The sequence below is a fragment of the Cryptomeria japonica genome, chromosome 10 (assembly GCF_030272615.1).
Source record: "Cryptomeria japonica chromosome 10, Sugi_1.0, whole genome shotgun sequence".
NCBI classification, from domain to species: domain Eukaryota; kingdom Viridiplantae; phylum Streptophyta; class Pinopsida; order Cupressales; family Cupressaceae; genus Cryptomeria; species Cryptomeria japonica.
Window position 1 is genome coordinate 830,206,521 of NC_081414.1, and position 26,016 is coordinate 830,232,536.

At 37.8% G+C, this 26,016-nt stretch overlaps 1 protein-coding gene across 1 annotated transcript; it reads right to left on the minus strand.

Moving 5' to 3' along the window:
* Window positions 1–254: 254 nt before the first annotated feature.
* Window positions 255–18,019, minus strand: LOC131076901 (SUPPRESSOR OF GAMMA RESPONSE 1). The gene is made up of 6 exons (XM_058014248.2): window positions 17,687–18,019; window positions 12,523–12,676; window positions 2,334–2,520; window positions 1,689–2,221; window positions 836–1,216; window positions 255–716 (listed from the first exon to the last, which is right to left on the minus strand). The coding sequence occupies exons 1-6, from the start codon at window positions 17,692–17,694 to the stop codon at window positions 663–665; spliced, it is 1,317 nt and encodes a 438-aa protein (XP_057870231.2). The 5' UTR covers window positions 17,695–18,019; the 3' UTR covers window positions 255–662.
* Between the last annotated feature and the right edge of the window lie 7,997 nt (window positions 18,020–26,016).

The window sequence follows — 26,016 nt, forward strand, 5'->3', positions numbered from 1 at the left end:
TAAGACATCTCATTTGATGCTGGTGTATTCTACCACTAAAATACCTACCCTCTTGATTACTGATCCATCTTTAATTTGAGTGTGATCATTTCTCAACATTTCTGAAAATTTGTCTATGCTCAGACTACGAAAGCAAAATTTCCTCCGTTCAGTTAACTAAAACTTCAATTGACTTTTAGGAAAACATAACTACAAAATGTTCAATAAAAAAATTTAGCTACAAGAAATGCTACAAATTGTAGACACAGGCAAGATGCATCAAAGTTCGAATTTGAATAAATACAAGAGTAGCATATTCATAACTTCAATACTGCCTGAAACATACATATGGAAGGCTTCAATAGCCTTTTAAGTTTTTTAAAAGCGAATCATAAATCCTTCCAAAATTATGATAGGAAGGTTGGTACACTTTCAATTACTTGCATATTTTTTGTTACCATGCGTAGCTTATGGGAAGCAAAATACGACACATGAAACTGCAAACAAAAAATTGATATTGTAAATATCACTTTTTTCGAGGGAATTGAAGTTCAATCTGCTTCTGTGTCTGAAAGATCCTTACTTTGTATATCTGCTACTGCTGTTTTTGTCTTCAAGATATAATTCAAGCTGGAAAATAAATATCAGGATTTCAGAAAATCCATATGAGAGGTCCTGCCCAGTCATATACCCTTTGTCCAAGCTGTCAGGCTCTCTTGGGAATTGAAATGTGAGTCCTATTTAAACAAAGTTGCAAAAAACAGCAAAAGGTCAGCTCTTTAAAGCTTAAGCAGTTATGCTAAAAAGAAAATAAGAAATCAGTACTATTCTGTGTCGTGACAGGTTAGACACTCACAATAGTCTGTAGTTGTACTTCTGGAGGCGTATCAAGTTCGATGTCATCAAGACATGAAGTATCACCAGATATATCCACATTTTCCACATTTTCCTCGATGCGACCATGTTCAGCCAAATCTTCAGTTCCCGATTTCTCCTTAGGAGAAGAGCTTGGGAGGTTCTCATTACAAAAGAGTAATTCATCTGAAGATTGTTGAGAATCTGTCCTTAACTGAGAATCTCCTGCTAACCATGCAGAATCGAAACTCAAACTTGCTGGGTCATTTAATGAATCCCATGGCAAATCATCAAATTTTGCATCTGCCTCATCATTTAGGCCACTCCATGGCATATCCTCAATTGCATTTGTCTGGTGGGTTGCCACTTCCAAATCTGTAACCTTACATCAATACAATTCAAAATTTCAAATACAAGCTTAGGAGCCAGATATCTCAGTATTTCAATGTAAAATACTAAAATTATTTGTGAACATGATCCTACAAATTTTATTATTTATGCATTAAAAATAAAATGACTGCAACTACACATAAAGTCAATCATGAACTTGATTGACTATATAAGTTGTGCCTCACGCCGTGGGCCTGTGCTGGCCCAAGTGGAAAGAGATCCTCCATAAGTGTGATCTCTTTGGACTCATACCAGACTAAAAACTCGGATGTGTTGAAACTTGAAACACAAAAAAATAAATCATGAACTATACAAGTCAAACAACATTGATTGCACATCATGATGGAAATAACCGTGTAGTTATTCAAGTTTGTAAGGCTTAATGTAAAAGCCAACAACTACAGCCAAATGAAATCATATCTTACTTATAAATATTTGCTACAGTGGTTAGTATTTAGAATTACCTTGCCAGGATTGCCAGGATTGCCAGGATAATTTAAATTCTCTTCTTGGATGCTGTCAAGATCTGCTTGCCACTTTCCAGGTCGAGCTAGTTCAGGAGTTGATGTTTTAGGGGTTACCGGATCTCCTATAGCAACTAAAGTTCCCCCAACTTCTTCAGTTAATTCATTTTTATCAGAATTCTTGGATTGTTGCTGATATGATACTTTTGAAACAACAAATTCACCATCCTTCTCATCCTCCTCAGTGCCAAGATGGTATTGATGCATCACCCAATTTGTTTTCTCATCCTTTTCACCCTTTCCATTGCTCATATAGAGAACCATAATCTTTTTCCAGCCTCTCAATATTCCATTTTCGACAGGCCTCGTTTTGCCTGTCTTATGCCAACGAATTTTTCCTGTCTTTGGCCAATTAAGTACCACCCCATTCTGATTATCTCCACAATTAATTTTCCGGCGTTTCCTATTGCCTCTGAGGTAGGCATTAGCTGTCCTGTGAAAAAAATGAGCATTGCTTCCATCCTGTTTGACTCCTGCAAAATTATATAACATTGAACTAGTTGGTTGCAAGCTAGCAATCCATCAGAAACAACAACATATATTTATGTTTTTAACTAAATAGTAACAGAAGATATTGCAATGTACCAGGCAATTTCTCAGGATGAGTATAGCAAATTCCATCATCTTCTTCAAGCGTAGGAATGAACTCATCAATGAATGGATGGGGTTTAACATTTCCCACTCCAACTTTTGCTGCTAAGTGTCCAAGAAGCTCTTGATCAGAGGGGTCAAACTTCACACCTGCAGGTAAACCTGGCCACTTCTGGGCTAGCTGCAAAAGTCATATTGCATTATGGAAATATTAGACTTTCTTGTAAGATTGACTTAAGCCATTTGTCAGGTCAATCAATGTGTAAAACTGGACAACATTCAAACAAAGGACAAAAATGACTATCTTTTTACGCATGCTACCTGCCTCTCTCACTCATGAGCTGTATAGGGAGTAGAAGTTGTGTGCATATTTACATTTTGTATTATATCCGGTTTTTTTATACGGTTTCAGCAGCAAAATAATATGAAAAACTGAATATTTAACAACTTGCTCACTTCAATATTATTAACATTGAAGGTCGGTGTAGAGGAAGCAATTCTCAAAGTAATTACAAATGGTTCAAAATGATTAGAAGTTCATTATGTTCCTCAGATTGCTCACGTTACTATGCATTTACTAGAGATCTTCAAGGTTCTACCATTCTTGGTATAAGTTCATTTCAGACATATAGATGAATTAAGAATTGAGTTACTAATGATATTACGGTCAAGGCTGAAAAAAGTGTGGAACCTTAAACAAGGAAACAATTTCATCTGCAGGAAGTTCAACCCTTTGGAAGGAAGCTTTAGAAGAGAAAAAAAACCATTGAAATAGAATAAACATAACAGATTATACCGGTAACTAAGGTAAAAAATATAGAAAATTGGGACAAAACAAAAATAACGGTAAGATTGCTTTTAAAGCACCTCTAAATTGTATTAATGAGAGTGTAGGACCTAAAAATCATGACAAGTTGCAAAAATACAGTCATTGAATATTGTTCATTAGAGTTTCAGAACACTTAAGGACAATCCTTCTTTAGTTTCTATTAGAGGTGATATATTATCTTAATGAAAATATCTTTTTCTCTCAACAGACACATTCTTTCTGAGCGAATCATTCGCGTAAAGGATATGGTCCTTATTCATTATATTTTGACCCTGATGCTGCATAACAAAGAATTCTTTTAGTAATGTTTGTATATATTTATTATTTTATTGCTCACTGGAGATTATTTCAAGCTATGCTCTAGCCAACTCAACTGTTTCACAATGCGACAAATTGATACGCATTAGCTTTAGTGGAAACAGATAAGGTTAATGATTTAGTTGAAGACTTGGGATAATGTAAAATCTTAGACTTGGAAGTGGTCAATTTGAAATTAAAAAAAAAAAAGATTTGTAATACTACTCTTTCCCACAGCCCTTCTTGTGTAGACAAGGATTTGGGATAACATAAGCACTCCTCATAGAATATAAATCTTCCCTTTTTAAAAAAAAGCGTGTAGCCTCGTCAATGATTTGGAACCCATAATCAATACCCTTTATTGAACATGTGAGTGGTCATGGATTTTCTTGGCCCATTTGAAACTAACACGGTAACACCAACTAAACCAATTCTAAATACACCACTAATTGATATGAATTAGCTTTAGTTGATGTTAGAAAATTTGTAGACTGAGCCTCCCGTCAGCCACCAACCTGTCAGGAGCAGCCAATTGATTTATGGGATCTTGATCTTGTTGTGACGTTTTCACACATCGCCCCATTGCAAACGGGGACCCCCACTTTTTTGCTTTTAGGGTAGGTGTTTTGCTTAGGTTGCCTTGGTTTAGTAATAATTTCCTAGTGTTTGGCTTTGCTGATGAGAGGGTTTTTTAATTTTGAATAGGATCATGTATTTAAAATGTCAAAATGTTAAATGTGATCCTAAATTTTGCCCAAGTGTAGACTTTTGAGCATGAATGAGTTTAGATATGTCTAAGTCGGTGATATTTTTTTGTGCTTGTGCATCAAAAGGTCCTTTAGGGGTTATTTTCTTGCTCCTAGGAGAATATTCAAGTTAAATTGCACTTTATTCCAATGAAATCCCTATTTTCTCTCTCAAGTTTTGATAAATTTGGCTAAGTTCCGATGCGTTTTATTGAAAATTTGACGTGTCCAGATGTTTTTGAGTGGAAAAATAATCAAATTCCTGATGAAAATCCATGTTCTAAGGGTCAAAATGTCAAAATTCCTAATGGGAGGTGCTTTTTCCCCCACCTTTCCGATGACTCATGGTTTTCCCCCACTCAAAATCCTGATGGGAGAAGAATTTCCCCTGGATCCCTGATGGACCTCTTTCTTCCCCCACTCATTATCCAGACATGGGACAATTTTCCATCAGGAGGCTAAAATTTAAACTAAGTGTTAGGAAATCCTCCTAATGACCCACGTTTTTTTCCCTTGGGAATGCAAATGACTTTGATGCGGATGAAATTTGATCGATTTTAATGGATTTTTATGCGGATAATTATCTTGATGTGTGGTGAATTTCCCCAAGTGCAATTTTGATGAAATTTTGATCTGGATTTTTATCTAGATAGAGGTCGTTTTTTCCCAGAAGGCAATTGTGATGATTTTCAACTTGGATTTTTATCCAGACATGGGATGTTTTTCCCCAACTGGCCAAATTTGAATGAAATTTGAAATATTTTTAATGCAAAAGGCCAAATTTAATTGTTTTGCATTCGATAATGATTATTTAATTATAAAAAACAATTATTTAATGATTTGCAATGATTATTTAATAATTAATTATTTTCCTAATGCAAATCGATTTTCCCAGGCAAGTATAAAAGGCAAGTTTTTATCCCATATTGCTTGTGGGGTGAAGTTTCAAGGAGAGAACAAGAATAAAAGGACCCAGCCAACATAAAAATATTATTATAAGTGCCATTTGTGATGGTTAAGTGGCTGATTAAAGGCAGATTGGAGGTTCCAGCTAGGCGATTTTTGCCCAGGTGTCGCTATTGTTGAAGGAAGTTGCAGATTTGAAGAGTTTGTTTGCCCAATCAGACTTGGGTGTTGCCATTGAAGAGAGCTACAGCGAGCTTAGTGGCTGATTAAGCCACATTTTCTGCGAATTTGGAACTGACACCACCATTGGAGGGGCTACGATTTTGTTTGGGAAGCTGGTTGCTTCACTTTGGGGTGATTTTTTGGTGATATTTCTGAAGCTTCATTGATGATAAAGGGCTGCCATTACACTCAGACCTGAGCTTTTCACCATTGCTGGAACTTACCTAGGCACCATTGTTGGCTGAAGTGTGCATTTCCAGATTTAACTTTTCACTCCTAGCCATCTTCACACTTGGGTGATATTGTTTGGAAGTCATTTTAGAGTGGTTTGGAGGCATTTTCTAAGTACACGATTGCTGGTGTAAAGTCTGAAACTCCATTTTCAAGTTGTCTTCAAACTTATTCTTCATTTCCAGCGACCTCTACACTTGAGAAATTCCACTTGTGCATCATCCTTATGAGTTTTTGGGCATTTGGTGGAGCTTCCATTGCTGATCTAATTCTGAAACTTCACTTTCAGATTTGTCTTCAGACTTAGATATCCATTACTAGCCCTTTGTTTGTGCCCAAATTTGACAAACTTCACTTTGGGAAAGGTAAAATCCATCAAATACAAGTGTTTCCTATGACTGCGACAAGTTTAAATGACCAATTTATTGGAGTTGCAAGTTGTCTTCAGACATTGGGAAGCCATTGTTGGACCTTGGAAACTTGTCTTCAGACTTTAAGAACTAAAAATCGGACTTTTCCACACCCTTTTCCAAGCATTTTCAAAATTGTGGTATACTTCCTGGCACTAATTTTGATATTTTTCTGAGTATACCAAGTTGTCTTTAGACTGAAACTTCGTTCCCAGCCACAAGGTTGTGCCCAGATGTGACCATTTCCGAGTTCTCAAGGGCAAAATAATTCAAATGCAAGCATGTGACATGGCTGTGACCACTTCTAGCCATTGATATTCATCAATTTCGATGCGTCTTCAGTCTTTTTGGAGCCATTTTCAGACTTTCAGAGGGTGTACTCAGACTTAAGAATCAGAAACTCAAACTTCAATATAACATTTTATGAGTATTTTCAAACAATGGAGGGCGTATTCAGACTCAGTCCTCGAAAAATCAGATTTTTATTACAACTTTGATATAAAAATCAGTCACTTTCTAAGTGTTTTCAGACCTCCAAGTGATATTTCCAAATCTAGGTATATAATTTGGGCTCCAAATACTTAATTTTCTGAGTTTACATGGGTGTCTTCAAACTTAGCAATTGTGATAAGACTTATCCTAAGTTTGAAAATCAAGTTTTCTTGAGTATTTTCCAGATTTCAATCCAGACCTTCACATTTTCCAGAATTGGTGTTACAATTTTCTAATCAGAATTATCCGAACAAGTTGGGACAAATGTCAGGAACAAAGTCCCTATGAGGTTCAAGTTTTCACTCCATTAGATGTTCAAGGACAATGAGTCCGGATGAGGGTCGGATTTCCATTGAAGGGCGGAATTACAAAGGAAGGAAGTTGTCTAGATAGGCATCAAATTTCCACCAAGTGAAGAAATGGACAGGGATAATGCGGATGTTTTGAGGACTAATCTGTCCTTATGATGATCGACTTCCCACCAAGGTTGAAATAAAGTTTATCATACTGGTGTTTGATTCAATGTTTATTTGTTTTGCGGGACTGTTACGAGGAAGGGAAGGACGATGATCAACACTATGAGGAAGGGAAGCATGATGATCAAGGCTTGAAGAGGATGCATATTGCAAGGACAACACAACAAATGCGGATGAGGAAGATCAACACTTCAAATATTGAAAGAGGGTTTCAAGACAAGAGATTCCAGAAGATGAAGATGAGGACTAGATCATTCATGAAGAAGACTTCACCTTGATGATGAACAAATGAAGGGAAGCGAGTTCAAGACATGAGAGCAAAGGGATTTCACATCAAGAAATCTAGAACTACACCAAGAAATTTCAGTATCAAAGTGCGTCAAGGAAGGAAATAATTCAAGATTCCAAGATTGGGAAATTTTCCAAACATTAAGGAGGTAATAGTTCATGGAATCCCTTAACATAAGGATGAAATGCAAAGTATCATAAGGAATTCCAAACATTATGAAGAAGAAGAATGTTCAAGGCAAATTGATTAAGTGTACAAGGCAAGCTGAGGTGGCATCCCAGTCACTGTTCGTCCAATCAAAGGGTACCAAGTCAATATTCATTCAAGGAGGGAATAAGTGACACATGGCACTACATCAAATATTATTTATCTTACTTACCCTCGTTTCTCATTGGCCAATGTAATGGTGGTTGTAACAAACAATAATTAGGGTTTTATCTTGTAATCTTGGTCGTTGATCTTGAATCAATTTGAGCCATTCATTTCTTTTGAGGCTCTATATAAGCCCCATTTCCTCTCATTTGTAAGCAAGAGATTTTTGAAAATTGTTGGTAGATGCTGCAGATTTGAATATAAATCATTGTTCGAATTGATGGTGATTTTCGTTTAAGTGTTGTCTTGCATTCTCAATTCCTCCAAGTTAGATTAGAATTTGCTTTCAAGTTTGTTAGATTGAATGAAAGAATTTGTTGAATGTATTTGTGTGGAATCCGTTTATCCATACACTAGCCTCTTGCTGATTGTAAGTGCAACATGCGTGGTCAACAAGAAATTTATGCAAGCTTAACTTCGATTATTATACGTCCATTGTTATGCATCAACTTGGATGGTATCAATGTTTGATGGTAGTAATTTGAAAATCTATGAAATACACCTTAAATGATTGCACTAAGCTCGTGTCAAAATCTGTTCGACTTGATGGTGAGACCTTGCCTAGTTTGATTCCATTGAATTTGTTCACCACTTCTTGCATTCTAGGCTTTAGAATAGAATTCCTAAACCCTATGCCTTTTGTCCTTTTTAAGAAATCCTTGTTAGAATTGAATCCAGAACTTCATTGCAAAATCCTAAGTCATCGGCATACCCATCTTAATGCATGATAAGATTGAGCATTCATGAACAACGTAAGTCCCCTTGTGATTCCAGCATTATCACATCAAACCAATGAACTTATCCATATGTCAAGACCTGACATTTTGTAACCTTGGAGTTGTCTCATTTGATCGCGAAGCATAGCATATGAGAGACTTTGTTCAAGAGAGGATAAGATACCTTGGTATTTTATTCTGTGTTCGCATGTGCACAAAACACACATCAACAGATCCCTCCTATTTGCTCCAGACGTGCAGCAGCAGCAGTGAATTTTTTTGTCGGTAGAGTAAATACTGGTAAATAAGTTTAAATTTTGAGTTGTGAGAGGGAATTTTGAAGTGGACACCAAGAGACAAATAGAAAGAATGTTGCAACTGACAGTAAGAAGATTTTTTTCGTATGCAGCAGCAAGTTTGTTGAGCTCTGAGTAGAGCAGAAGAATGTTTTGTGCAGCAGAAGCTGAGTGTGTGCAGTGATGCAGCAGATAGCTCCAGGGACCAGACAAAAAGGAAAAAGTCGGTATGAAGATCCAGACGAGCAGAGGAAGAAAGAATTCTGAGCAACTCCAGATTGTGTGTTTTTGGGTGCAGCTCCAGGTCGCTGTACATAAATAGTTTGTAAGCTGAGTTAAAAATCAGTTTGTAGTAATTTTGTAAATGATAAATAGAAAAGGAATTTGCCTGTCTCCAACTTGTTTGTTTTTTGTATTTTGAGCACTGATTGGGAAACAGAGCTGTGCACGCTGTGTTTGTTTTGGATTTTAATCCATCGGATTGGAATTATTGGGATTTTAAATTCTACAGTTGAAACAGTCAGGATGACAACATTTACTTCATGCACTAAATTGTTGCCAGACCTTTGACAGGCGTGACAATTCACATAAATATTTTGGCAGTTTTTTCTAGTTCATAAATGACTATGATGCCTATATCAAGTGCATACACATTCTCGACAATATTATAATTAAAGATTTTCAATAAATTAAATTAGGTGTTTAGTCTCAATGTGCATAGGCTCCTTGTGATTCTGGAAGCAATGATCAATGCCCTTAAATAAACATGCTACTGGTCCTTATTTTCCTAACCATGTTGAGCTATATTTTAAACATTATTTTATCACTACAGGATAGATTGAGTTAAGATAAAATGTTCAATTGCTCTGAAATAACTACGTCCAAACTTATTTGTTAGACATGATTCTAGCTGATGTTCAACAACACTCACCCAAGTCGTTCAGATTATGAGTATCCAAGTTAGAAGCACACTCTTGAAAATTCTAAATGCAAGATAAAATGTTTGTAAGCCCTTGCAAGTGTGTACTCCTATATGTTCCTTGCTAATGAACTAACCTTAACACAAACCATTCTTACAAATGCATCCTTCCCACATGTCCCCATCATTGCTAATGGCCACTTAACTCATAAGTTTCTATCTTTGCATTCGAGTCAGTCTTGCATTTTTCAGTAACTTAACCGGTTTGTTGTTTTCTTGACGCTATGAAGTTGATGACCTTGATATTGAGGTGTAAATTAGGGTAACAGCATTGTTAAAATTGCTCAGAGAAGCCACTTGCTAGCAACTAAAAGCGCTTATATCTTGATATTTGTGAAACTGTATAGTGTGTGTGTCCTCTAAGTTACTATTATACACTAATGTTGCACCTTGTGAAAGATTCGGGTGTTCAAATGTGTAAAGGAAATCAAGGTGCAAGGCCACATGGGGACCTCGCTTCTCAGCTTTTGAAAAAAGAGCTTTCTTTGCTTATTAAAGCTAAATTTACCTATTTTTGTAAAGAATCTGAACCTTTGCTTCTTTGCACCTTTGATCAGATGTTTGCCTTTCTGGCTTATATAGGGAAAGACTTTCCATAAAACCTTGTTATTAAATTCATGATTTTTCAGTTCCATGGAGTGACATAAGATGCATTTCTATAAAAACAAAAAATCAAAAATGGAGAGGATACCAAATTGCATTTTGTAGTATTCACATTTTTCAATTATTGCAAGAAGATAATGCAGGTCAAGGCTTTCCTAGAGGTTCAACTACTTACATAGGCAATCTCTATAGTGGATACCTATGCAGGTAAGGTCAGTAGTTAAATCTAGGCATTTGAATATCAAGTAAATAATATTGTTCACCTAGTAATTACACAGTTTCTTATCGTTGAATTGTCTTCCATAATTCCATTAGATCTAACATCTAAGTATGTTTGTGCTTTATAAATCAAGATGATAGCTATATGATGTAAGAGGGTATACAAACAAAACCCTAACACAAACTTATACAACTCAAATCAAATGTTACAACAATGAAACAGATTTAAAATCTGCACAATGAACTCATGAAATGTTCATATAATATTCACCAATAACTCATTATAACAACCCCTCAACTGAGATCACATCAATTGCAGCCTCTAAGGCTGAGAAATACGCAATCAAAACTGAAAATGAAGTGATCTACAATAACAAGAACACATAAGAAACAAGCTACAGAAATCCTTTATCCAAAATCACACTCCTCAACATCTCCAGCACTGTAACCTGCAACATACAAAATTAACTCACTGTGGAGTTCAAAAACACACATCTTCAGCCAATACGCTGCTACACAAACCCCCCTAAACCTTGAAATAGGCTTAAACAAATCCAAAAGCGGTCTACCGTAATGCATACTTGGACTGTTCCATTCTCCATGAGCCGTAATGCCCTTCACCAATCTCATATTTTGTCTATGAAGAAAAGGAATCTCCCTCTGCAATCCCATGCCTCGCCAGTTTTAACTCATCCCAGTAAAAGATACCCTCAGATTTTCTCTCTCACTGAACCTTGTTTCCTCTTTCCTTCCAATCGGATAGATTCTCCTAAGGAATATCAAATTCTTTATCTAAATACCAAAAAAACTCTCAATCATGCTTAACGTGGAACATAATGAATATCCTCCACTCTCTTTACTCTAGCTGCCGTCTCTCAAATTCTCTCGCTATCTTTAGCTTCCACTAACTGTTGCAACTCCCTCCTACAAGTGGATGCTCCGGCATCACTATACAATTACAATGTTGTGAACTGTTGTAAAGATATTTGCCAGAAAATTTCTGCGTTGTAAAGTGAATCCGCAATAGTGAATCCGGGTCAATTTGACGATGACAAGCAATTATATTTTGATGGAGGATTATTCATCCTCTTTAGCTAATAGTCAAGGACTGAGAGGTATTCATTCCACCAAATTCGCCCATGGTACGATCCCAGTTTCATCTCTTATTATGTTGGAGCCTTGCACTTAGCAAGGCTTGACCCTTAATAGACTCATTAAAAACCTTTCAACTTCACCAACAGACCAAAAACCCATTGACAATAAGGAATTAGATTTTCATTTTTGCTTTTGTGGAGTGCTTTGAGCCTAGGTTGGCCTTTCAGACTTTCTCTGATTCAGTACTAATCCTTGTCTCCAAACCTGCATGCGGTTTGCTTAAATAGCTTAAAATCTCCCTTTGTTGATTACAATGTGTAGATCATAGAGGTTGCCCTTGTTATGGATACAAGTTCTGTGCTTTTTGAGTGAGACTGGCAACGCACTAATTATATTAAGAGTAAAAATTAACAATTCCCCAAAAACTGATAAAATTAATACGTCAAGCATCTATGCTTATGTGTTTAAATAAAGAAAACAATTAGAATATGGAAAGCTGCAGAACATATATATGCTATATGTAACGTATTCATAAAAGTTAAAACCAATTCCCACTACAGAGTCGCAGAAACTTTGTTCATCCATGTCATGAATAAATGGATTAGTAAAATTTAATCTCTACCAATTTTTTATTAAAATCGTGATAATCGACTACAATCAAGATTTATAGTATCTGAATGTAACTTGATCACAAATTTACAACCAGTTTATCAGCTTTAAGATTATGCAATTGAACTATTGCAATAAAGTTATTAACCTTTAAAAATGATGATATGAAATATGTCATTAATGATTAATTTATTCAAGCAAGTGTATAATTTATTATAAGTTCTCTGTGTATTTCATATTTGGTAGTATTTTGCTACTGTGGTAAAAATTCGGAGCCATTTGCTAGGTAACAATGAGTTAAAAACTTGAGAGACGTAGTCAGAGAAGAATAACAATAAAGATTAATAAACTAATATTTCCATTATGCTATTAAAACTTTCGTTCAAGAGGTCTTACATCACTATTATTGATTTGATGACTGCATTTTGGGCACTCTCTAGTTACACCAGTTTTCCTGTCTTCCTGTAAAGGATCATTTTCCTCTGAAGGATCAAAATTTGGATTCTTGATTTTCGTTGCAAACTGTTTACTATCAATAAGCCATGGTTCCCTGCATCATCGATCATACACAAAGGGCTGTTATTACGCAATTATTTTAGTTTAAATTGACGATAAAAAAATTTAAAAAATAAAAAAAAAGGTCTTCGTATAGAATGGAAACAGTCAAAGGAATGAATGTATTAGTTGAGGTTCCTTCAAACAAAGGAGTAAGATACTCAAATTATCCTAGAGTTTAGATTGGGATATGTCATTGAGTTTTGAACCATTTCTTAAAAGGTCATATGATGAAAACCGTACCAAGAAAAACAATAAGGATGCAAGTTTTCTATAAAGATATCCCACTTGGATTGTTTCATCCAAACAACCCTGTGTTTAAAAGGATAAAATAACATATGAGAAAATAAGGTCTTAATAGCTTACCCAGCCCTGTAAATGTGACTATATGCAATCCACGTTATGAGAAATTGAATTTGAACTTTGAAGCAGCATACAAGGGTAAGGAAACCGTTCGAACTAATAAAAAAAGGTTATATCCCAAAATTTATAAATGGATAATATCAATCCTCCAGCTTTATTTTTAGAGTCAATTAGTTTTTCAAAATAATCTAAGATGTTGAATTTATGGGAATTTAATGTAAAGTTCTAACTCGTAATTCTCGATTTTCCATAAATGATTTCCAATGTGTTTGCTCATAAAAACTTATATTGATCTCTACTAAGTGTTAACAAGAGCTTGGATTAACCTGACATTAATGCTTATATAAGCAGAATATTTATAAACAATCTGCAATATAAAATATATGAAAATAGACACCAACGAAGTGACATAACAAACTTCTCTCAGATTTATGAATGTTAGTCTTGATCTCCTGAATCCTTTGTAGAAGCAAGCATTATATTATACTAGCAAACGGAAATATCCATCAACAAGAAATACAACAGGGGATATTTAGGAAGAAGAGGTGACACTTCCAACCAAACCGCTTCTGTACCCAGGACTCGTGAAATTCAACGTACCTAGAGCTGTTTGTGTTATGCCTTTCATTTACCCATCTGTTTGTTTTCAGGCCATCCATTCGTTTCTGGGTGAGACCAGTGCATTCATACTCTAGTTCATAAATAGTTAGTCCTGACCTCCCGAATCTATATTGTAAGCTGTTATACTAGAAAACGAAAACAGGCATCAACATAAAAATGCAACAAGACATTGCTAGGTTGAAGAAGTGGCACTTCAATCTAAATCACTTTTGTACTTGAGTCTTATCAAATTCGATATACCTAAAGCTATTTGTGGTATGCTTTGCATTTTTCCACCAGTTTGTTCTAGATAAGTACGTGCATTGGCACTCTAGTTTATCTGGGGAAAGTAACATGTTTTAAACATATAACTATCTCCTAAGACACAGAAAAGTTCATGTTTTCAGCTAAAGAATAGCACTTTATCAATATAGAATAGGATTTGTGATGAAATGTTTATGATGTATTATAGAGGATAATAGGATTTGTGATGAAATGTTTATGATGTATTATAGAGGATATTTCGATGTACAACTCCCAACCTAACGATACATCGTTGGAGAGCCCTTGTTTCACTGAGCATCGGTAGGGTTGCAACTAGCCTCCCTTTCAGAGTTGAGTCGTAATCTCAAAAATGAACTGAAAAATGAAGTAAGATTAGAAGATCTCCCAAAAGCAATATCGTTCCTATATCATTCAGTCAAGCAATCAGCCGGTTTTGGAAGCACCCACAATTTCTAAAGGTGTAATCTTTAGAAGAATTAACCGATAAGATATAGCAGCCGTGGGTTAGACCACATAATAAGATGAGGCCCTTTCTGAACAAAGCTCCATGGGCTAATTACTTAGATATCCAGTTAGTAAAATATAATAGGTAATCCCATTTCATATACAAAAAGAGTGAAGGAACGGCGTGACCTTTTCCTAATTAAAGCTAGGAAAAGTATAAACTTAAAACTAAAGTAGAGCTGGGCTTTCATAGAGGGGGCTTTCTAAAAAGTAGAGCCTTTTTTAAGAAAATTTTAAAGCTGTCGGTTTCTTAATTCTGTAGTGGAGTTCAATTAAAAAGTTTGCGTTTCGGAATTTACAGAAGCATTTGGTTTCATGAATATAATATCTTTGTTTTCTATATTATGTATAGAAATAAAACAAGTAAAAAAAACTAAGTTACCGGTTCGGGTTCGGGTACCGGTTCGGGTTCGAAGAACCTGGTACGCCGGTACGGCAAAATTTTGAAAAGGGGTTTGGGTTCATTTGGGTTCGTTTGTACAAAAACATGTAAATTATATATATATGCAACCTATAAGCATGAATTAAGATTAGCATGTCACATAGCATCATATAAACAACAAAACCAACATAAACTTGTAATCGTAGCATCATGATCATACCATAACAGCATCATATACATCAAGTCTAATATCAAAATGATAAAATATTCAAGTATCATTGTTTCAACTTTCAACAATTTAAAGTTTGATCATTAAATGGATTCAAACTAAGAACATCCAAGTTTAATTTTTCAAACTGAGGACCTGGATTTTGCCGGCAACGCCCCCAACGGGGTCAAGGGGCAGCGCCCCTTGCGGGGGTCTGGGGGTAGCGCCCCCAACGGGGTCAAGGGGCAGCGCCCCTTGCGGGGGTCTGGGGGCAGCGCCCCCAGCGGGGTCAAGGGGCAGAGCCCCTTGCGGGGTCGAGGGGCAGCGCCCCTCGCAGGGTCCCAGGGCAGCGCCCAGGGCGCGCTCCTTGTCGCGGTACAGGGCGGGGTCGAGGGGCAGCGCCCCCGCCGCCAACACCAAATCACAACCTTCAAACCCACACGGAACTCCATGGCGTGCATCAGTTTTCTGTTTTTTTAAGACGTCTAATTTTCTGCTTTTTAAGGTTATAACTTTCACTTTTTACAAGGCAGAATTGAAAAAACAATTAAATTTGCATTGTTTTTTGACTTTACGGGCCGCCCAGCCACCCAGGTTCGATTGGGTCCGCCCGGGTTCAACTGGGTTCGACCCCGGGTTCGACTGGGTTCGACCAAGGTCGAACCCACTCTGGGTTTTTCAAACCCTGGTCGAACCGGACCCGTACCACGGACCCGGTCGAACCCGGACCCGTACCAGGGGGGCCCAGAGGCGAACCCGGTAACCTAGAAAAAAAATCATTTTCCCTCCAAAACATATTTTTAATGGATATCTAAATTTACATGTTTCACAAGTGACACATAACATTTCTAAGCTGGTGGGACAATTTTTAGCCCCTTCCCATTTTCACCTGCTCAAATATTCAAGCCTAAAAAATAGGAGCTTTTATTTTTTAGGAAAAGATTCCAAATATTCCCATAACAAAATATTTTTTCCTTCATAAAACCTCCTCTTCCTTAAAAAAATAAAAACTTAAGCAAGAGAAAACAAGCATTTGGCAAAGGTCTTTATAAATTTTCTGCGCATGTTGGCAACCTCCAGATCCCCTGCCGTCCCAAACAAGTGGGGCTCCAACTTTCAAGAAGTACAAAAGTTAGTTCCAATAAGTGCATGAGACTACTTCCAACATTAAGAATAGAAGTTGCAGCCAGTCCATGAGACCCTTACTTAAGGCATTTGCATACAAGTTAAATTTTAGTTGACAGAGGCAGGAAAACCAATTCAACACAATAACAAAATACTTGGGAATGCGAAACTCCCAAACTATAGTTGTAATGGTGAGTGATCCAAAATGAGCAGAAATGAAGCGGTTTGCCAAGACTCCAAGTTGTGGAATGCCTCTCCAAAACTAGAGATTAGAACCTAATTTGCATGCAAGATGCATCATTTTAAGTAGCTGGGTAGTTTACCAAGTTTTGGGTGTGTCAGAGTTAGCTTCACCTCTTGGTGTAGCCAAAGTTCGGATATAACCTACTATCGTACAGATTGTGTCGTATTTCCTTGTTAAGTAATTCAAATTGGATTGGAACCAGTGAGCGGGAAAGTAAACAATCTGGCAACGGAAACAGACAGAGAAATATCACCCCTGCATTTGCATGTAGTCTGTCATCCGCAGGCGGTCAATAATATCCAGAATACCTAATTGGAAAAAAAAATGCACATTTCACCTTCTACCTTGTATTAGACTGACCTGAGAGAGTTCAAAAGAAATAAAGGAACCACAAGGGCTTTGGCAATGACATAAGTAGTCCTTTGCCTGCTCTCTCTACCCATCGGCAACAAGATTTCCTACAACATTATAAATAAAACGCACACAATGGCTTAATAGCAAGGCCGATTGCCACACCTTGCATGCCTCGGCCTGCCAGCTGCATTATAGTAAAGTTGTGAGTAGATAAAGGGTATGAATATAATAGTCATTCAAGGCTCTAAACTACAGGCCCCATTGAAACCTAGATGCCAAATGCAGAAACACGATCGAACAGAACAATATGTATTTGTGTTGCTACTAATATTTAAGGAAATGCCCTAGAAAATCTGCAACTTCACTTTAGTAAAAAATGTTTCTAAAATAGGGCATCAATTGGATGTCCCCACTAGTCCACAAAACTGCTTAAACGTCTCCGCAGGCATTCCAAATTTCAAACCCCAAAAGCAAATATCAACTTAAATATTTCTTTTTCTAAAAATAGCATCTCCTCATTTTCAGTTATACATTCTAAAATTTGCAGTTTTGCAAAGAAATGAAACCCATTAATCCAGCAGAACTAGCAGCAGCAGCCCTTCCATGGGACCCGGTATAAGTATGTTATTGAAGCTTGATGGTATGTTAAAAAATATTCTCGCAAGCTACAAATTACTTGAATTACAACAATTTCACCTCCATTGTTTCCAAAACTATGAAAAACCCACAACACAATTTGAACTGCAACGTTTCCAAAACCAAAGAAAACCCACCACAGAATTTGACCTCCCATGTTTCCGAAACCCAGAAAACCCACCACCATTCCCAAAACCTCAAGGATCACTATAATGCAGAGCAATTAAGAAAAAATGCAATGAAAATAACAAAAATGTAACTGAGTTGATGAACTGACTGTTAAGACCTGAACTCAGTTACATACCTGGCCATCCGTAGTTATGTTCCAAACAGAGAAGAAGCCCTTGAAAATGGCAATAAGTTTAGATGTCCTCCAAAAGGGGGCAAACGAAATTCAAACTGTTGACCCAGTTACTCCCAGCTATTTCTCAGACATTTAGCAGTAACAATCATAACAGGAGCTTACATGCTTTAACAGCATAGTTTGAACTGTGTGTGAAGCCCGAGTCTACGGCTCGTTACCGAAGCTGCTGATTGGGGGAACCGGGAATCTATTGCTAGATCTGCTAAGGTGGCTAAATTTAATAAGCTTATGTCAAATTTCTTCTAGATTCCAAGGGGAGATGGAAATTTGAGCCAATGAATTAGCTTGCCTTGTCAACAAGTCACTCCGTTCGTGTACTATTGCCATGATATCACCATTACCATTCCATATAAGTCCACTTCACAGTATCGTTTAAAATAGAGAAATCTAGGCAAAACGGATATATTTTGCTCTTTTCGCTTTTTAGTTCCATAAGAAATAGTAAGCTAAAATTGAATTGAGTGGTAATAAGATTGTATTTAAATAGTTTTATTATTAAATATAATGAGGATATTTTTTTTAAAATTAATTTTTCAAATAATTAACTATTAAATGAAAAATTCATATGATAGTTCTAGAGAAAAAATTTGTGTATTTAATTTTTACTTTTTTAAAAAGAATATTCATGGATTAATTTCTTTTAAATTCATTTTGGTCATTTAAAATTTGGTGGTAGGTAAGTGGATGAGAGTGGACCTTTTAAATTTACATTTTTACATTTCTTTTAGTTATAACATTATATTTAAAGTTGTATTATACTTACATAATGGTTGCAAAAGCATCCATCGATAAAAACTAGAATCATTTAATTTGATGTGTTTGTGACACTTAAATGCATGAAAAACTTTTTAAAATGTATTTTATTTAATTTCTCCTCTCAACTACTACTTACTTTGTTTATTGTTTCCATTCCATCATGCAATCAGTGAACTTCATAATTATCTCAATCTAATATAATAATAATAATAATAATAATAATAATATAATGATATGATATTATAATAATAATAATATTTTTATATTAAATATCGAGAGACCAAAATAAGGAGAGTTTATACAAAAATGAGCATGGGAGGCAGAGCCTCAGCCATCAACCAGAGAGATTATCCGACTGAACATAGACATCCTCCTATTGTAGAATCTCATCCTGGTTTTCCAACCATGTTGTCCATCCTTGTGGGCCTTCCATCCACACCACCTTCTTCTGCTTCAGGACCTGGGTAAACATATCGAACTTATCAAAGTAGGGACCTCTGTTGTCCCTGAGTTCCTTGATCAGCTTCTTTAGAGCCTCATTGAATGCAGTCTAGTTCTCCGCAATTCTAGCCCATTCAAAGCCATCCTTCATCTCATATATGAACACGGTTGCCCAACCATCCCTGAGGAAACGCAATAGCTTCTCCCTCGCAACATTCATCAAAAAGCATACCTACACAGCAATTTTATAACGTGTGAGTTTCTTAAAAAACCCAGTAAGAGTCCTAACAGTACGTTGGAATTTTTCCTCATTTCTAAGTTTCCAAATAAACCAAAGTATGAAGGAAGAAAAAATTTGCCAGAACAGGTTAGCATCCTTCTTGAGGCCATGAATGAATCTAGTAATAATATCAAGGGTACAAACATGTTCAGTAATGGAGATTCCAAACATCAGCTAGACCTCTCTGGCAAAAATGCAATAAAAAAGGATATGCCTCATAGTCTCAGGCTTCCTACATATAGAGCATAGGTCGAAGGCAGCAAAGTTATTCCTAATAGACAGTCTATCCAACATTAGTTGCGACCTGAAGTATCTGATTTTAGGGGGGATGGGGGACTTCCATAGTTTCTCAAACGTTTTCTGCCAGGTAGAGGTATTAAGGTCAACATACCAGAGGGAGTTAACATGATCTATCACCGTGGTATCATGAGTGAGCAGTTTGTAAATAGATTTGTCTTTGACCTTGGAGAGGAGGGAACCATCCTTCCATCGAAACGAGAGGTATCTGTGAGCATCTACATCAATGTTCCTAGGAAGATCTAGACAAGCACAAGCGTTTTTAATCATATTGTAGGTTCTCTTATGCGAGGCAGGGAGGCCAAACTTATTGTAAGATCCTCCCAGCTGATGAGATTATCATGTTCCAAGATGTCCATGAGATATTTAATGCCCTTATTATACCAACACCTGGTAGAGCATCCTTGGGTTAAAGCAAGGGGTTTAGAGTTATGGTAGAGGTTCCACCATATTGACCTTTCCCCATGCAAGGTGTTATTACAGTCAATATTAGAGTTGGCAATAAGTTTACGCACATTCTCCCAGGATTTCCAGATGGACTTAAACACCCAAGTTCCTCGAACAAACACAGAGAATCCGCCTGCTACCAGATCACTAAAGGGGAGGGCTTTCCAAGATTTGGCAGACTTGGGGACACCATTTTGTATGTTATTTCTGACAAGAATCTTCCAGGGTTCTTGTCCTTCCAAAGCATGAAATATCCACTTGGCAGCCAGAGAAATTCCTTGTGTTCTGAGATCCTTAAGTCCCAGCCCACCAAGTTTCTTATCTATGTGGCACCAAATCCATTTGACCGCATGGACCTTTCTTTTACCCTTACCATTAGACCATAGGAAGCGCCTAATAGATTTTTGGATCTCATAAATTTGGTAGTTGCTAAACATCCAGACAGAGGAGTAGTATAAACTATAGGAGGAGAGGATTTTCTGGCAGACTTGGATCCTACCAGCCAAGGATAGAACCCTATTGTCCCATTTGTTAAGTTTTTTGTCAATCTTTTCTTTGACCCAAATCCACATGTCTTCGAGAGAGGGAGAAACAGAAAAAGGGATACCAAGGTATCTGACTATTTTATTGGGTCCTCCTCATGAGTATCCAAAATTCTGAAGCCAGTCTGAGGGTTCCTCTTTCCACCCAAGCAGAATAGATTTGGAATTGGAGATACGAGCACCAGAGGCTCTGCCAAAGGTTGAAAGTTTTTGATTGAGGGAGTCAAAGTTATGCCTAGAGAGCTCCAGGAAGAGCGTGGTGTCATCAGCAAACTGTATGTTGAGCAATTCAGAGTCATCTGGCATCTTAATGCCATGAACTTTAGGGGATAGGGTATCATCTCTTAGGAGGTAAAAGAGGGCATCTGAGGCAATGACAAACAGAGCAGGGCAAGGGGGCAGCCCTGTCTAATGGATCTAGAAAGAGGAATAGGCTGGGAGAGTGACCCATTAACTTCAACCAGGGCAGAGGCATCTTTGAGGAGAATTTGAACATATTTACAGAACTCGCTAGGGAAACCAAAGGCTCTAAGCATCATGAGGATGAAGTCCCATTCCACCTTGTCATAGGCTTTCTCAAAGTCCACAAGGAACATGGCAGTATCTTGATTTGAGGTCTTGGCCCATTCCATAGATTCCCAACTAGTGACAAGGTTCTCCAAGATATACCTACCTTTAATGAATCTTGTTTGGGTAGAGTGGATGAACTTGGGAAGGATTTTCTCAAGGCGAGAGGTTAGGGCTTTGGCTAGGATTTTATAGGAAACGTTAAGGAGGGTAATTGGCCTCTAGTTTTTAATGAGGGCTTTGTCCCCATCTTTTGGGATGAGTTTAACAATGCCCCTATTGATGGACTCCCCAAGGGTGCCATTATCAAATGCTTCGGTGTATATGTCATATAAGTCTTTGGTGACCCACTCAATATTGGTTTTGTAAAACTCAACAGGAAGTCCATCAGGGCTTGGGGCCTTATCATCCTCGAGGGCTTTAATGGCATCAACAATTTATGTCATAGAGATTTTGGTCTTGAGAGGGAGAGCTTCATTCTCGAAAATTATTATTGGGATAATGTTACTGCACCTATTTCAAGCATCTTTTGAGGCTTCACTATCCTTCGAGGTAAAGAGGGTCTTATAAAACATTTCAAAAGCATCTTTGATCTCATTGATGTTTAGGAGTTCCTTATCCTCAACTATGATTCTGTCAATTTTTTCTATATTTTGTTTTTGTTTAAGGAGATTGAAGAAGACTTTAGAGCCTTTGTCTCTGAATTTGAGCCAATGATTATGGGCTCTGATGAAGGCACCCCTGATTTTGACCTGTTAATGTTTCCTAAGAATGTCCCTAGCCTGAGAGACCCATTCCGCCAAGACAAAGGAGGAAGGATGTAGTTGTATTTCATGCTCCAAGGAGTGGAGTCGATTAGTGAGAGTTTTTTCCACAAACCTAAGATCCTTGGCTTTCTTTTGGCCAATAGTTTGGAATATTTTCTGCCAAGAGGAGATGTTTATGTTCCATCTGAGGGTGTGGGATTGGGGATGTTGAGAGTGCATGTTAAAGAGTCTAACCATTTTAATGGAAGTTAGGGTATCCTTGTCATTTAGCAGGGAGGTATTTAGGATAAACTTTTTATTGAAAGGATTGTTGTTAGGGATGGAGTTCCTAGTATTGATGACAACAATGATAGGGAAATGGTCGGATAAGGTCACTGGCAAAATAGCCACCGAGTTCCCCAAGTGGTTAGGGGAGAAGGAGAAGAAATCTTTATTAACATAGAACCTGTCTAATCTGGAGTAGATTCAGTCGGGGCCTTGCTGAAAGTTGCACCAAGTGTACCATAGGGCAGAGGATTCAAATTTGCTGCCCTCAAGGGGGTCAAATAACTGCATGTGTTGTTTAAACCTATCCTAGTGAGGTTTCTCTTGGCACTTCCATTCGAAAGGGATACCCCCTGCCTTGTCATCTTGGTTTTCAATCATGTTAAAGTCTCTAGCCATGACCCAGGGGATACTCGGAAGGGTTGCCAGCTAATTCCAGAGGGACACTCTTTCCCTATGATCATTAGGTTCATATATAGAACATACCCCAAAACAGGAGCCTCTAATATCCAGGGAGGCCCAGACCACTCTGTTACATGGGGAGACACCCTTATCCCTAATGTGATTTGCCCACTTAGGGTTAATGAGGAGACCAACTCCACCCTTTCCCTTAGGATGATTGGTGCATATTTTGATCGCATCTCTCCAAATAAAATCAAGCGCAATGTCAAGGGAGAACTCAACAGATTTAAGCTCTTAAAGCATCAAAAAGTCTAGATGTTTATGACAATTCAGAAACCTTTTAATAACAAACTTCCTATCAGGCGACTCCAAGCCTCTAATATTCCATGAGATGTACTTCATGAGAAAAGGGGATTAAGAGGGACTGTTTGGGAGACCATTTTGATCTCTAGACTTTTTCTTATTCTTGGAACCAACAAGTCTGCCTTTCTTTTTAGCCATGGAGGAAACTTTCATGAGGTCATCATCTTCCTCACTAAGCTCAGTTAGCTCATTTTTACCATCTGCAATTTCTACAATGTTCGACCTAGGCACTTGGGAGCCTGGAAAGCCAAGGAGCATTGAGCTAGACTTAATGTCTTCTAGACCCTTATTAGCATAGATAACTTCAATAATGTGGTTGTCCTCTACTTCATTTAGCATAGATGTTGTCGCGGGGTTGGAGATGTTAACATCAGGGGTAACTTCTGCAAATAATGAGAAATCAGATCGTTTGGGGGTCCTAGATCTGAGCATCATTTTTGCAGGATTATCACTCATGCTAGCATCACCAGCACCGCGATCAGACTTCTCTAAATTTTTAACCAAGGAGGTGGTCAGAGTTTGTGAAGCATTTATTATGTCATCATTCGTCGCAATGGGGTATTTGCTAGTGGTTGTCAACTGATTGGCAATTTGATCACCAACTCAGATTTGATTCAAGGCGAGTTGTTGGGCATTCTTTCATCTTTGCTTTCTTGATGTGACTGTTTGAAAATAGTCAGAAGGCAAACCCTCAGAAATTTTGGTGGGAACGGAAGCAAGGTTGAGGGGTTCGGTAGTGGAGTCAACATTCATTGGATTTAGTTCAATAGGGATGAGGCCAGGAGTCAAGCTTAAGGTGGGATTATCTTTAGGGTCAATATTGTTTCCAGTAGAATGAGGGTTGCTTGGGTTTGGGATCGACTCCTTATCGGTGCTAGGGTTTTCAGATGCTCCTGCTAGGTTAGTGTTATTCTTTTGCTTCTTGTGGTTAATGATTGGGCAGTTCTTCTGAAGATGCCCTTCTTTTTTGCACAAAAAATAGGCATTTAGTCCTCCAAGTATTTCAATAGGGCAAACAAATGTTTCCTCACTGATGTTAAGGTTTAGAAGTGGAGGGATGTCGACCCCAGGTTTGATGGAGATAAGTATTCTTGCATCAAGGTTAGGGACTAAACGCGTTGTTTCATCAACCTGAATTATTCTCCCAAATGTTTCCAATACCTGGGGAAGAAAACGCCAAAGGAAGGGAGGGACATCCTTAAGAATGACCCATCTAGGGCTTGATAATGCAAGAACTTCCTCATTGATGGCCTCTGAAGACCAGGCTAGGGCACGAAAGGAGGTGTTCCCGACAGTCCAGTATTGCCATTTAAGGATTTCAACCTGGGATTCATGATAATTAAAAAAGATAATATAAAGACCTTTCTGGACTTGCCTACAGAATGAAATCTTAAGCCCTAATTTCAAATTCCAGAGATTATGAAACCAATCATCTAGGAATTTCCTAGGCGGGCATTTCTCAATATTAAAACAAGCAAAGAAAATGGCAGCATCACTTAACCTAGATTTTTCAGAAACAATTTCTTTCAACATCTCATCATTTGGCGAAATGCAAAAAGAATTCGAGGGCATGGTAGGGCTCTTACCTTCCTCACCGGGTTGTTCACCTCCAGGAGTCTTGAAAAATCTCGCACTGGGGTGGACTCCATGAGCAGACGGAGCAACGGTCTCGGCAAAGGTTTTTTTCAGTTGGAATGGACCTGATCGACAGGGCTAGGGGAATTAAAGGCGCCTCCATCCAACTCTGGTTCCATCGGAGGCCACAGATGGGTCGCACGAGTGACCAGGGAGGTGCGATTAAGGGTTAGGTTGATATGCGGATCGAGTACATTCGAATACCAGACAAAATTAAATCAAAGTAAATGCAGATTAATGAAATCACAGAGATAAGAATTAAATCAAAGTAAATGCAGATTAATGAAAGCATGGAGATAAGAAGGCAAACCGTGTGGAGGAGATTATCTCCTCCACATCATTGCTGAGATGTCCACGTTGCTCATCGCAAGCTTTTCACTTCTGCAAAAGCCTTACACAGATTCACAATCCCAAAAATTTGCGGTCCCAGTTGAGCTGCTCTCGGGAAAAAAGAAAAATTATTCCTCTCCTCTGCTTCTCCCATTCGTCCACATCACAACCTCTGCTCTGCACCTCCTACTTCTTCGCTATCACTGCCTCTGCTCTGCACTTCCCGCTCCTTCGTTATCACCTCTTCTGTTTCGCTCCTTCTATTCCTCCCTATTCGTGCTTGGATTCTTTTTTGAATAAGGAATTGGGAAAAAAGGAATGAAATGCTCTGCTCTGCTATCGCGAGCCCTTGACCTTCTGCTCTCAAAATGCAAATGCGAAATTTAGCAATGAAATGCTCTGCTCTGCTATCACGAGCCCTTGACCTTCTGCTCTCCTTATTTTTCTTACTTTGTCATCTATTCATGCTCAGTCGCACATTCAACATTGAAATGACAACTGAATAGAATATGAATTCGCTAATGTTACCGCACTGTGGAAGAGCAGACGTTCTTCGATCAGAGAGAAACTGCTAAAAGTAAAGACAATTGAAAAGTTGGAACTAGATTTTGTATCAAGATAACGCGCAGAGCCAAAAGCCCTTGTCAGAACTTGACTTCCATTTGTAGACCATAAGGCCCCTCCAATCTATTCTTCTTCGAATTATGCGCTTCTACATATTAAATTTAGATTAAACTTAATTGAATATTAGGCACTACCTCAATAATAATAATATTAAATAATAATAATACTAATAATGTATTCTTAATATTACAACTAACATAAACCCTTTTGTAAAAAAAAGGATGGCGGATCGACCTTGGCAGGGCTTCAGACGCCATGAGGGTTTCAAATACAACAAAGGCTTCAATGGAAAATGGTCACGGAATAGGAATGGAAACCGTGGACATATCAGTGACACTCGTGCAGTGTTCTGAGACCAGTCTTGGTCATGGAAGGGTCTGAAGAATGTGCAACAAAGGAGGATGAGAGTGGGTGGTTTTAAGCGTAACGACAGGCGTATGATCACCGACAGTTTTGGAGGATATGAGGCCCTAAACAACCGTCAGAAGGTGGATTTCAAGAAGGTGCAGGAAAAGTTTTGGAAGCAAAAGCCTTCGAGGGAAGTTGCAAACGTGT